Source organism: Cydia amplana, chromosome 13, assembly GCF_948474715.1.
Source record: "Cydia amplana chromosome 13, ilCydAmpl1.1, whole genome shotgun sequence".
NCBI lineage: Eukaryota > Metazoa > Arthropoda > Insecta > Lepidoptera > Tortricidae > Cydia > Cydia amplana.
This window is the reverse complement of record NC_086081.1, coordinates 15,915,092-15,929,668: the sequence shown is the minus strand read 5'-3', so window position 1 is coordinate 15,929,668 and position 14,577 is coordinate 15,915,092. Positions and strand designations below refer to the sequence as shown.

Here is a 14,577-nt window from a genome sequence, read left to right as displayed (position 1 = left end):
TCAGTGAAATCGAGTTCAGAAATTTCATTCGGTTATTTTATTCTTTTTTGATCGATAATTATTTAAATATGTACGTTTTTGACATCCGGAGATCTTACACCTTCATCTGGGGATATTTAATGAATTCGTAAAATATATGTGAGTTTTTGCTACTTGTCGACTTTGACATTAAAATTAAGACTATACCTATCTAAGTAGCTATCAATAGTCAAAAAACTATGATGAATTTATTATACCTACTACACTACAATCAGTGAACTGTAATGTATGTAATGAATTTAACAAATCACATGTCACAGCGGACAACGGGACGAAACCAAACGATAGAACAAACATCAAGGAGCATTAAGCCGGTGGGTCTGTACTTCGTTTCGTCAGTTTTTCCTTGCACTTGACTATGCTTTTCTTACCTATTCCTCTTATTGTGATCTGAAGCAGGCGAGAGCGGCGGCAGCGGCGGGGTCACTGAACTCAGCGAGCTCGCCGAACTGTCCAGCCTCATGCCAGCCAGTTTCGGCTCCAGGATCTGACGCAGCTCACACTCAACCAGGTCCGCCCATTCGTTCTCAGCTGGAATGTTTAAACACAGAGTTTAAATTATGTACTGGAACTCTCTGACCATCGGTAGACCTTCTGTATTTGCAATAAGGTTTACAATACCTTCTTCTTCTTTTCAGAAGTACATAATTGGTTATTTTGCGAACTTTTAGGCTGTGGCTTTGATAAGATTGTACGGAAATTCAATTTTATACAAGATAGACAGATTTTATAGACAGACAAAAAATGTTTATGTTATTTCTACTCAGAATCACCAGCTGTTTCAATCTCGAAGAAAAAAGTTTTGACCCCAAAATCCTACTTCACGTTTTTTTATGCGGATGGTGCATAAAAAAACGTGAAGTAGGATTTTGGGGTAAAAACTTTTTTCTTCGAGATTGAAACAGCTGGTGATTCTGAGTAGAAATAACATAAAAATTCCAAAATAAAATAAAAGTGTTTCTTTAATGATATACGATGCTAACGAACAGACGAATCGCCTGATGGTAAGCGATTACCGTCGCCCATGGACACCCGCAACAAAAGGCTACCTTGCGGCTGCTGCTGCGTAGGCGGTGCTCGATCCGAGTCTGCAGCATCAGCGCCGGGCTCGGGCCGTCGTCCGCTCGAGTATGCGGCGCTGCCGCGACCTGAATCCACATTCGAAGATTGGCCACCGTTCTTGTCATAATCTGCAAACATAGATTTGGACTAAAGAGTCTTCTTAACCCTTCGAACGCCACACTAATCGTGCGCGGTGCCTCATCGTGAACGTTTTATTTATTCAACTGATATTGGGCTGAAGTCGCGCACTCCAGTTGATGTCTTTGGCGGTCAAAGGGTTAAACACGCTCGTGCAAACACGCCCGTTTGCGAAAGGCTCGCTAATAGCCCCTTTGAAATTTGCGTGTAAAAAAGCTTGACTTGGTTACTTCTTTGAGGGAACTTTGTCTTTACTTAGATATTTCTACGTAAATTAGTTACTTAACTATCAGATATGTTAAAACTACATACTTTTATGAGTTTGTCCATTTTGACATACGATACAACGTAAAATTTATATGTTTTCTAAAAAAAAAAGATCTATCATTATCTGAAGAGTTTTAAATATCATACCTGAATCATTAAGATAAACACGTCGGTATCTCATTTCTTTGGTAGTTAATATCAAAGTTAAAACTTTTCTCTAGCGATAAATTCAGAGAAAGTCAATTTGACGGTCTGCTTTAAGTGAGCCATTAAATGTAAATAGCTTATTGTTGTGCCCCTGTCCATACAACATTTTCCCACAATCTGTCAGAGTTAACGAATGTAAAGTAACGAGTGAACGAATGTAAGTGACATACCTGAACTGGCACCGGACCCGTTAGCTCCCTTTCTCCCATGCGCTTTCAGATCTTCTATCCTGTTCGGTGTCTGTCTCGACGAAGAAGGTTGTGGAATGTAAGGTTCGGCTTTCCCACTTGAATTATAAACACTATCAGCAGATTTCTGACTGGCCCTTTCGTCTCTTTCTATTTGGGCTGACGTCGAGGCTTCTTCTCTTTGTCTTTGGCTGATTGAATCTGGGGTTCTCCTTTCTTTGTGACTGTCAGGTGTTTTTCTGTAGCCCTCCTGTTTCTCTTGTCGGTTAGACTCTATAGATCTACCGCTCGTCCTGATACGTTCTTCGAAACTTGATCTTCCTTGAGCGGCTAATCTGGCTCTAAAACCACCATCATCTGATTCTCGCTCATCGCAGTTTCGTTGAGGACTGTCAACAGATGTGCCTTCGAGGAGATTTCCGTGTGAATTCCTTCTTGATCTGTCGTGGATTTGAGGTGTGGTTACTTGAGGTCTTTGTCGTGGCTCATCGAGTAAGTGAGGGTGAGATGAAGCACGTCGGTCGTCTGTCAGGTATCTTTGTCTGATAACTTCTCTTTCTAACTGCTGTGGGCTTCTGAGATCTGCTCTTGAGTGGGACTCAAACTGAAAATGAAAGCGATTTAATCAGGTTAGGAATCTATTGTAACATAAAGACCATAATAAATGAATGAAAACCTTGAAGCTCATGATCAAACGGAATTTACGAAAGTACCTAATTTCTCCTACAAGTCTTAACGTGCAAAACAATTAAAGACTGTGAATGTGAGACTTTCGAAAGTCGTCTTTGATACCGCGTGTATGTATGACATCGTAAAATGGTAATATTGAAACAAAATATTCACTTCATTGTATTGTAATGTTAATCAAACACTCGTAAAGAACAATTTTCAATGAAAAGACACTAATGCAGCAACTGTAAGGAAGACAATCGCGGCATTGCCAACGACTATTGACGAAAAACATAACAATGATCCAGTATATCAATTTCTTGTTACGCTGCAACTACTGCAAGAACCCATTCCAGATAAACCAGCGCGGTTGTTATTATAATTGCAAGCTGCCGTGGGAAGGCGTTAATTGCTGAGAACTATTGTAACCTGCTCTTTGTCTCAGTGGGAAAGATCAGAGAATTACAGGGACGCTGGAAAGAGCTGCCATTCCGTGATTTTTGGTCAGCCATTATAACGAAGTGTTTATTCTTATCAAGTAGTTGCTTCATGAGTTTTATAATAAAAGTAAATGTGGGAAGTTTCTACAGGCACGTAATTCTGACGACATTTGCGGAAAGAGGCTTGTTGTTTAAGGTTGTATCAAACGTGATTCAGCAAATCATCAACGTGTTTCCAATGCGAAATGTAAGTAAACTATGTGAGTTACAATCGCAACTATTAAAGTATCCAGTAAAGATCCCCACGTTATTGGGAAGCTTCATTGACTTACAAACATTTTGACACTACTTACGACATTCTGTCTTATGATTATTTCAGCGACATCTTGAAATTAAAATGCCCGAGATGGTAAAAATGTACTTTAGCTGTAGTATCTGAAGTACATATTTTATACACAGCCTACCAGCGTAATTATATGATCCGACTTACCTGTGTCTGCGGTCCTGTCTTTAATGAGGTAAAGTTTGCCATTGACCTGACATCCATGTCTCTTTGGTACACCGCACTCCTTCGTCCAGGAGGTCCGTACTGCTGGTATAAAGCGTCGGCTCCCAAGGCCTGAGGTCTGTGTGGACTGGCCAGCATCTCCTGGGACCTGGCTGCGCTGAGGAGCATCTGCTGATGGACTATCTGCTGCTGCATTAACTGCCTGGAATTAAAAATATTTTTCTATAGAGCTAATGTATTAAAAACTAGATAAATTGATAAATTATGGGGCGTTAAAATAAAGGAAATATCGTCCGGCGTCAAGATTCAAGATCATTTGTGTCAACTAAATATTATTTTTTCAAAAACTTAAAGAAGTATTTTAAAATTTTGATGATAGGTACTTTTAGTTGTCTGTTAGAGGTCCCTGGCAAAACCACCAGAAATATCATTGAAATGAAGAGACACTTCGGAAAAAATGTGTCCAAAGAATTTAGGTGGTTGGAATTCCCGTGATAGTGACCCTTTACCCTCTCGTAAAATCTGCCGCATAATATCATTAGTTCATTAGTATTGTTCCAAGATGACCAAGATCAAACCAAGATCCTTACTAAAATATTTAAATTTTAATACTTAGTGTTAGAGTTAATAAATATAAAATTTCAAATCTCACACTTAATAATATCTAATTGACAACCAGTAGTAATACGAGTAATTAATCATATTGGATAGAATAAAATTAGCGCGTTATTAATCTTATCTAGCGATCAATATGATTGAAGCAGAGGTTGGATACAATTTTGCATAGTGTTATAGACTTGACCGAACAACTTGTAAATAAAATTATTCAATCGAACGCTTTTATTACTTTTATCGGAAATATAAACTATTTTATTGACACCGACAGTTAAATACTAAAACTGGTTTACTGACCGGTATGACATTCTAGACGTACAGGTTATATAAAGTTGGGTACTACTTGTCAGCTAGCAGCTAGATCAATGTTACGTAAAAGTTACATCTAAAGTAAATTTGTTAGCAAATCGAGATAAATCCGTGATAATTAAAGTTGCTTAGTCATCCAAAATAAAAGATAAGGAAAGATAAATCGTACTTTACATTACCGGTTACTTATGTTACCAAATTTACATAATTCTGTCAAGTTGCGAGATTTTGATAAATAAAATAGATTAAAGTAAAGTTAAAACAATTTTAGAAACACGGGTACGAGAACTATTAATTTGGAAGTATTTTTATTTACGTCACTCGCATAACGGAGATGAAGTTTGACTTGACTGTAAAAGATTGAAGAGGGAGTACAGAAGTAGCTATTTGACACTTCAAATAAGCATACTTACCTAAATATACAAATTGAGACAAATCCTTCACTACTTCTCTTTATGATGGAAAGACATATAACTTAATCCCTACAACTTACTCAGTTGTTAATAATGCAAGTGAATAATAAATAATTAGTTAAGTTATAATAAGTACCTGTGTGGTGAAGGACTCTGATAAGCCGCATTATTCGCCATTCCATGACTGTACTGCATATCCGGCCTATTCTGAATTTCCGGCCTATTCTGCGTCATAGGTCTTCCATATATCTGTTCCTTCCTCGCTGGCTCTCTAGTCGGCTCCGGTTCTCTCTTTCTCTCTTCACTATTATTCAAATTAACTTCAGGATCCTTCTCATTTTCATTATTTTCTTTACTTTTGAATCTACTTGATATCATATCTTTAAGTGTGTGGTAAGTTTTGCTTACAGATTTGGCGTTTTTAGGAGCGTCACGAGTGTTGTCTTTCCCTGTTTCGACGGTGACTGTGATCATTTGCGAATTGTTTTGTTCTGTTTTGGGGCTGTAGTTTTTGGCTGGTACCGGCGGTTTGGGGGTGTCATATCCTTGTGGTCGAGCGGAGTTTTGCATGACGTACCCATAGTTTTGCTCGTGGTATTGTCTGATGTCTCCGGAGGTGCCTGCTTGGTTCTGTAATAATAGATAAAATGAATTGAGCCTCATTAAAAACAAGATCATGAAAGAAAGGAGTCATAAAACAATTTTGTTTAGTTATCCTAATATGTAGTAGGTACGTGGTTGAGGAATATTTTGTGGTAGGTAGTCACTTTAGCGACTGAAAGAAAGAGGAATGAAATAATTGTGGCATTTGTGGCGAACAGCGAACGCTCGCCAATAAATATATTGCAAGATTAGTACGAGTATATTGCCGTATCCATTATTTATTCAATCTTCTTCTTAAAAAATAGCGTTTTGAGGAATTAATTCCCAGCAAGATTAATGCTTTCATTTGGTCCTAAATGCGTGTATGACCCAAATCAACCAAATGGAGGTATTAAAACTTTTCAGTTTGCTGAGAATTAAATTGTCGAAAAAATCGAATTTTATTGGCTTCATGTAAATAATTTCATAATACAAACAAAACAAAAATATCAACAACGAAGAAGCAATATTTTCAACAAAACTTTACATTCCATTTATCCGCTTTACTCAACCAAGGGGTCGAACCAACGACCTCTCCTTCCACTGGGTTATAACCTCTGCCAGTTAAACTGTTAGTTAAATATTTATTGTTTTCCTGGGAACCGCAAAACAATAGGACGCTCTGATTTGATAGAAGAGATTTCAAGTTGTGTTGCCATCAGATATATAGAAACGGCCGAGTTGCTCAAAAATATCTGGCCACGCACTCTAACCGCTTGACAATAGAGGCGTGTTCAAATACTTCAAATATTTGTGAGCTCGTTGGCTGCTCCGATATATCTGATGGCGACTGTATAAGAGATAGTTGTGCTAAATAGTACGGTTCAGAGGAAAATGTGACTTATTTTTTAGGTAATAGTGTAATTAAAAGTAGTCAACGACTGTTTCTTTGAAGGTTTGCGTGCAACGGTTTAGACGTAACTGTTCGGGGAATTTAAGATTTTTAATGCTGCTAATCAGGTACAGTCGATGTCAAAGATAATGTTTATATTTTTCGTCTTATTAGTCTTATTACTGTTATGTCAAGGGAGTATGGTGCAAAAGTGTAAACATATCTTTGACGTCCACTGTACATTTATCTTGAGTTGGGACTATTTTATGATGGTGGATTGGTTGTGTGGACTGTTCTGCTTGTATTTTAGCGTTTATAAATGTGGTTTAAATACAAATAAAGCCACTGATCCTGGCATTTCTCTTTTGCGGCATTTATCTTGTTGAATTTTGAATTTAAAGCTATAAATTCGTTTGAGAATTTTGTAAAGGTTTGGGCGGTTATATGCCACTTTTGCTGAAACTTTAAATAAAAATTATATACCCCAAATCAAATAGGTAAGTATTTGTTTTTTTTATAGTTACTCAAATAATATCCTACGGACATTCTCATAAAATTATCCTTACAGGTCACACCTTGTATAAGTACCTATGTGCACGTTTTGTCCGAAGCCCAAGTTAGATAATATAAACAAAGGTGGAATATTAATGGGTCAGTGAACGGCACAATAGAATGTGTCCTTCGGAACTATGGTGCCTACCAATATGACGGGCTTCCGCAGTCCAGAGGCTCATTCTTGTGTTGGTTAAACTAGTGGCTCCCTCGCGAGAATAACTCAAAACTAAATAAATGTTAATAAAACTAAATAGCTCCGCCGTTTGAGTAATTTCCAAAAACTGGATCGACATAAAATCTATTTAATCATGAAATGAAATGAAATGAAAATAATTTATTTGACACAACAATCTTAAGACTAACAGATATACGAGGGGTGTTCAAAATATTCTCGGTATGAGAATGAAAACAAACAAGTACGAAAAGTTTGATATTTTTATTTTTCAATATACTCCCCCCCTATGTTCATACACTTAAAAGATCGATCAATATTTTTTTTAATCCTGCATAAAAATATTTTTTATCTTTGGTGTAAAAATGCTCCTCCACTGCCGCCTTCAATGCTTCATCATCGGAAAATTTATTTCCACGCAGATCCTTTTTAAGATTGGGGAACAAAAAGAAGTCGCTGGGGGCTAAGTCCGGACTATACGGTGGGTGAGTAACAGTTTAAAACCCACATTCAACAATAGCTGCCTTGGCAATATGAGCAGTATGGACGGGGGCGTTGTCATGCAGAAGCATAACACCTTTGGTTAACTTTCCTCGCCTCTTTTCTTTGATTGCATCCTTTAATTGACGTAGAATGTTAGCCTAGTACTGTCCTGTGATATTTACACCTTTTTCTTTATAATCGATCAGTAATACTCCTTCACAATCCCAAAATATCGTGGCCATGACCTTGCCAGCTGAAGGGATGACCTTGAACTTCTTGGGATGAGCTGAACCCTTAATGTGCCACTGCATGGACTCTTGTTTACTCTCTGGGTCATAATGATGAACCCAGGTTTCATCTCCAGTAACTATTCTTTGCAGCACCTCATCAGGATTTTCACCGCACAGGTCAATAAAATCGGAACAACAAGCTACACGCATGTCTTTTTGAAGCCGAGTCAGCATTCGCGGAACCCATCTTGCACTTACTTTTGACATATTAAGATGGTCATGGATAATATCATGTACGGTACCAATAGAGAGATTGGTTACTTGTGCTATAGATTTTACCTTCACTCGACCATCTTCCAATATAAGTTTTTCCACTTTATCAATATTTTCTTGTGAAGTAGCTACTACAGGCCGGCCAGGTCTAGGGTCGTCTTCAACACTCTCCCTTCCACGTTTAAACTCGCTTGACCACTTTTAAATGGTAGATAAAGAAGGAGCAGACTCACGGTAAACACAATCCATTTCCTCTTTTATGGTTTTTTGATTTTTACCCTGTTTTGTCAAGAATTTTATCACGCATCGATGTTCTAATTTAGTTAACATTGTCAATTCCCACATGATGTTCATGTTTGTTCAGCAATTGCAGAAAAACAAAAGAACATCTCGGTTCGAATTATACTTTTTTTTAATGTCAATGAATAAACCTTAGCGGCCAGTAACGAAAGAAATTTTAGAAGAGGTTGTAAGATATCAATACCGAGAATATTTTGAACGCCCCTCGTACCTATACCTATATGACATTGTTTTGTAACTTGTTGTCTCAAAGAGGATACCAGACAGGGCACTTAGTGCAAAGACGCTGATTTTTAGTGGACTAAAAAACTTTTAATCTTAAAAAGTAATTGTTGAATTTAGAAATAAAATATGTCAAAATTAAGAACAATAAAAAAAAACATTATCGAACTTGCTCAGAAAATTTGACGGGAATCGGTTGAGAATTGCAACGGTTATCTAGAGGACACATCCGGACATACGAAAGCATTTTTGCCCAAGCTGAAACGGGAGACCTTCGCTAACGCTGTAAAGTAGTTATTAATGAGGACTTAATTACTAACGGGGAACTATTACTGAATAAGTACTAGTAGGAGTAGTAGGGACTAAACACAGCGTTATATTTAAATTAAATGATTAAATTAAGATTTTGTTTAAGTGTGGTTTGAGCGCTGGGTAAAATGCCTCCAAGTAAGTAAGTATTTAAAATATCTAAGTAGTAGATATGAAAGATTGAAACAATACATTATTAAGATATTACTATTATTACTTAATCAACTTATAAATTAATCGTTTAAGAAATATGACGACCGGTCTGGCCTAGTGGGTAGTGACCCTGCCTGCAAAGCCGATGGTCCTGGGTTCGAATCCCGGTATGGGCATTTATTTGTGTGATGAACTAATATTTGCTCGGAGTCATGGATGTTCTCTATGTATATAAGTATGTATTTATCTATATAAGTATGTATATCGTCGCCTAGCACCTCCCTAGCACCCATTGTCCAAGCTTTGCTTAGTTTGGGGCTATGTTGATCTTTGTAAGATGTCCCCTGATATTTATTTATTTATTTATATTTTTGGAGAGACCTATTATTGACATTTTAGTTACGCAATAATAAATTTAGGTTTTTATTACTTGGTCATAATATTAGTTGGGTCCTAGAGAGTTAAGGTTTCACTGAACTAAGGAATATTTTTCAGGCCTAATATAATTTATCATCAGTTCATCACTAGCTTTTAGATAAATAAAATAAGAATATGGTAACATTTTGATGCAATTTCACACGTTATCTCAAACAGAATATATAATTAATATTTATTTAATCAAATTACCACAAAAGAAATCATTCAAACTCACATTCTCAAGCGCAAACTCCACCATTTTCCACACACTACCGAATTAATATCACAAAACTAAACGCATATTCACACACTTGCTTGATCCACACACAAATCCCTGCACTAGACCGGATGCGTGTGCGACTGCGCGCCGACTGGCTTTGTCTATAGACCGGGGGACGGCGGGAGAATATCTACGTCATCCGATAAAAAGTTTAAGAGGGTTATAGAAATCAAACAGCTCAGAGATCATAAACAAACAGGTCATATTTCAGTAGGTACTTAATAGGGTAAAAAAAACAGAAAAGAATATCAAATACCTTAGAATTCCGTTTGTTAAAGACTTGAAAATTGAGCGATGCATTGTACTTCATACTTGCAAAAGGTAGAATTATTTAGTCCGTCAGCTACACGTAAAATGTATATTTTCATAGGTGAGCAGAGAAATGACAATTACCTTATGACCAGCAAACATTTAAAAATAAATATCATATTGGTTTCGCCGTAACCGAGTGTGTATTCTATCACTTGGGGCTACTTGTATTTGTAGGTGTGCTATAAAAGGTGCGGGCTTGCAATGCAGTATTTATGTCTGGCGTACTTAATCTAATTAAGGCCTAATATTGCGTAAATCGTTGAGGAAAAGCTCTACATTTTACAATTTCATATTATTTTCGTTGCATATCTAATTATTCATTAAAACTTGACACCACAATGCTTATAATAAACAAAGGAAAAGTAGAAAACTCACTATCTCGGGAGAGACTCGAACTCGCGACTCTGGGATACCTACCCGCTGCTCTACCAACTGAGCTACCGAGACATACCCGTTGACAGCGAATATTTCCTCCACATTAGGGTTTGCTCCACATCCTTCATAATTATGCGCCTTAGGGACATCTACCGCAAGAGCATTACACTTCTAAAACGGCCACCGGAGTTCTAAGTCGGAGTCGGAGTAAGCATAGTCGGAGTTTCTAAGCACAGTACTATTAAACTCGTTTGAAGAATTAAGTACGTATCGTCTCTTTATAGCGATCGTCGTAGAAAGTATAGTAAAGCTGCGTGTGCGCATCATCTACGCCTTATTGGAGCCGCTTTGCTTTCGCGCGTGCGCGTTCATCACTGTACGAGTAGGTATCCATTTCTTTTAGGATTTGATCTTATATATCCGAAATTAGGAAGAGAATGACAGCAGTTTTTTTTATTAGACATATTTATTAAAAATATCACGGAGAAGGTAAAATTAACAGTTTAGTCTGTTTACTCTAAGTCTTGAAGAGAGATGAAAGATACTTTTTCTTCTTTAAAAAAACTTTGTAGTTTGCCGCGTTTGTAAAATATATTATATGATATAAATACTTAAATATAAGTAGACTATAAAAAAACACCTATGACTCAGAAACGTCCTCAACTCGCAAATAAAATTCCCTATACCGGGATTTGAACCTGGAACATGGGCTTCTTAGGATCACCAACTAGACCAGACAGGTCATAATTGAGTAATGTCTTTTTAAAAGGGCTTATTTTTGTATTGAGTTCATACTTCATAGAGAAATAACTTGGAGGATATAATCAAACGGAGACGCCATGTCTGTAATTTTCTGTACAAAACCGTCTGCCGATTTTTGCGGGGGAGGGGAACGTCAAATGTATGCGTAACGTGAAAATAGCCATGTCAGATAAACGTCAGTCCATACATTGTGTATGACCGTTGGCCGCCTATTTTCGACAGAGGGGAAAGCCTGTTAATGGCTACTCCGTTTAGTTGTATCCTCCAAGAGAAATAAGCCCTTTTGAAAAGACTCTCCTCAATTTTTTAAAAATAATAGCAGAAGTAGATAAACATGTAGATTTCAATCCAAAACACCACAGGCCATTTGAATCGTGACAAACGATCATTATTGTTACTGAAGCGTGGCATACTGTGGTGAAATGCAAATTATCGATAGCGCCGAGAAAGCGAGACTGATGGTACCATATCGCATATCGACAGGTGTATGAATCAAAATGCGATTAGATTTATATAATAATCAACTTTTATTGAAAGCTAATTTTTAAAAGCTACTACATCAGTTATGGCACAGAATGAAGAGCGCGCTGACAGCGCGCCACAGACAAACTTATCCTAAAATGTTGCAAGCAACAAATATTAACACTAAGGTTAAACATACAATATTTTATAAGCTATGTTCAGACTTGTCCTGAACATAATTGGGCCGGGCGAGTTGAGTTTAATTTAGATTTACAGATCAAAAACAAGAATTTAACGAGACACAACATTTAGTCAAGAGGTAAAGGACACAGCTTCGTAATAGGCCTGACATACAATTTGTCCCCCATTTTCACCTCGGCCACTCTAACTCTACCATCCTTTCCAGGAAATATCTTAACTATGCGGCCCATTGGCCAACACAAAGGAGCAGTGTTTACATTTTTCACAAGAACTAAATCACCTATTTTTAAATTTGGTAGGTCATGCTTCCACTTGGGACGACTTTGCAACTGACAGAGGTAGTCTTTAGACCATGTTTTCCAGAAATCCTGCTTTAATCTAGTAACAATGCCCCAAAACTTTCTTAAGCGATTAACTGGGACTTCAGTTAAATCAACATCTGGGTAACTTGTTATCGCCGTACCAATAAGAAAATGACCTGGTGTCAAGTATTTGCCCTCATTAGGATCCAAGGATAGCAAGGGTCTCGAGTTCAAGACCCCTTCAAATTGAACGATCGCCGAGTAAAGTTCCTCAAACGTTAAACAATGATTTCCAACCACACGTTTTAAATGGAATTTGACACTCTTGACTCCGGCTTCCCAGAGGCCTCCAAATTGAGGCGCATAGCTTGGTATAAACTTGAATGAAATATATTTCTTATTACAATATCGATACACAGAATCTCTATGTTCATTTGAACATTGTAAATCATACAATTCTTTGAGCTGGTTTGCAGCACCTTTAAAAGTTTTAGCATTATCACAATAGATAACAGTGGGCATGCCACGTCTAGATATGAAACGATCGAGACATGCTAGGAAGGTTTCAGTTGTAAGGTTCGACACTAACTCTACGTGTATTGCCTTTGTAGCGAAACATACAAAAAGGGCAATATAGCTTTTTGTAACAAGAGGTTTTCGTATTCTGGCAACTTTCGTGCTAAATGGACCACAAAAATCAATTCCAACATGCTGGAAAGCTCTACTAGCTGTAATCCTCTCTACAGGCAGAGAACCCATCAGCTGCTTTGCAGCTTCAGCCTTCAGACGCAAGCATGTGACACACTTGTTCACTACCTTCTTTACCTCCCTAATACCATTAACTATCCAATATTTTTGAGCCAAGGAACTCAGAACGGCTCTGGCACCCACATGCAAAAGACGCAAGTGCTCCGTTTTAATCAATAACGAAGTAAAAAATGACCCTTTCGGGAGAATAGGCGGATGCTTTCTAGCTTGCGAAATGTCTGCATTTTGCAGCCTGCCGCCCACGCGAAGGACACCACGCTGGTCCACGAAAGGATGTAAATCTGCTATCCCTGATTTAAGAGACCTACCCGATAGCAATGTTTCTATTTCGTTAGAAAAATGTTTCCTTTGCACATTTTTTATTATGACAAGTAACGCTTCTTGAAGCTCTTTAGGGGTTAGCAATGTAGAGTCATATCTATCACCTGACTTTGAAGCATTTTTATAAAAGCGATAAATATACGCTATAACATTTTGAAGCCTATGTAGACTAGAATATTTATCAAAGAGGTGGGCGAATGAATCATCCCGCTGACTAACATTGCAAGATAAACCTTCGTTAATATTAACATCAAAATGTTTATCATGTAAGTCCTGACTGAGAGCCTTGTTATCAAATGCAGGGTGCAAATAATCCCTGTGTGACAAATATTCAGGGCCGTGCCACCACAATTGCTTTCCTTGCAAGCTTTGGGGCTCCACTCCGCGGGAAACCAAATCCGCGGGATTGTCACATGACTTTACATAGGACCACTGATCCTGATTTGTAAGTTCTAGAATTTTCTTCACCCTATTATTAACATAAGTATTGACCTTTGTTTTTGTAGACTTGAGCCAACACAAAACGATTTGTGAGTCACTGTATAAATATGTATTATGCGCAAATCTAGCTTTTAGCTTTTCGCTGACTCTAGATGCCAGCTGTGCCAATAGTAGAGCGCTGTTAAGTTCCAGTTGCGGTATAGTAAGGCTTTTAGCCAGTGGGGCCACTTTTGACTTGGCACAAAGCAAACTCGACTCTACACTTCCGTCCGATTTAGAAATTCTTACATAAATGCAGCAACCGAAAGCTTTGAAAGACGCATCTGCATAACCCACTAACTCTACCAACTCGCATTCGTGACTATGCACTAACCTAGGCAAAGAGACTCTACCCATCATTTTTAAATTAGCAAGAAATGTTTTCCATGCCTTAAGTTCAGCATCTGGTAAAGCTGTGTCCCAGCCCAAGGGCATAGACCACAAAACCTGCATAAATATTTTTGCTGAAACTATGATAGGAGCTATGAGACCTAACGGATCATAACATTTTCCAATAAATGAAAGAACTGTTCTTTTAGTATGATTGCTATCCTCATCATAGGGGGGACACTCAAATGTTAAGGTGTCTGAAGTAATATCGTACTTCAGACCTAAAGTTTTTATCACATTACTTGAATCTAGATTTATTTGCTCAAAGTACTTCAAATTCTCTGGCAAATCGTCCAAAACAGCTGGGTAGCTAGAGCACCATTTATGTAATTTAAAATTACCTAATTTAAATAACTCAATCAACTCACTTTTAAGTTGGTAAAGATCATTAATATCATCTGAACCAGCTATGACATCATCTACATATGTATTATTTAAAATGGCTTGAGACGCAAGCGGGTAATCATGTCCAAATAATTTT

The 14,577-nt window shown here is 37.6% G+C and overlaps 1 protein-coding gene across 4 annotated transcripts in view; it reads right to left on the bottom strand.

The window, feature by feature from the left end:
• LOC134653542 (uncharacterized) overlaps positions 1–14,577 on the bottom strand; it is an 81,018-nt gene that overhangs the window by 2,470 nt on the left and 63,971 nt on the right. For all 4 annotated transcript variants that reach the window (XM_063508919.1, XM_063508920.1, XM_063508918.1 and 1 more), the window contains 5 exons: positions 4,992–5,485; positions 3,501–3,720; positions 1,884–2,505; positions 1,089–1,229; positions 411–570 (listed from right to left, as the gene is read on the bottom strand). In XM_063508919.1, the coding sequence (XP_063364989.1) occupies positions 411–570; positions 1,089–1,229; positions 1,884–2,505; positions 3,501–3,720; positions 4,992–5,485 (1,637 nt within the window). The remainder of the gene's footprint in view (positions 1–410; positions 571–1,088; positions 1,230–1,883; positions 2,506–3,500; positions 3,721–4,991; positions 5,486–14,577) is intronic.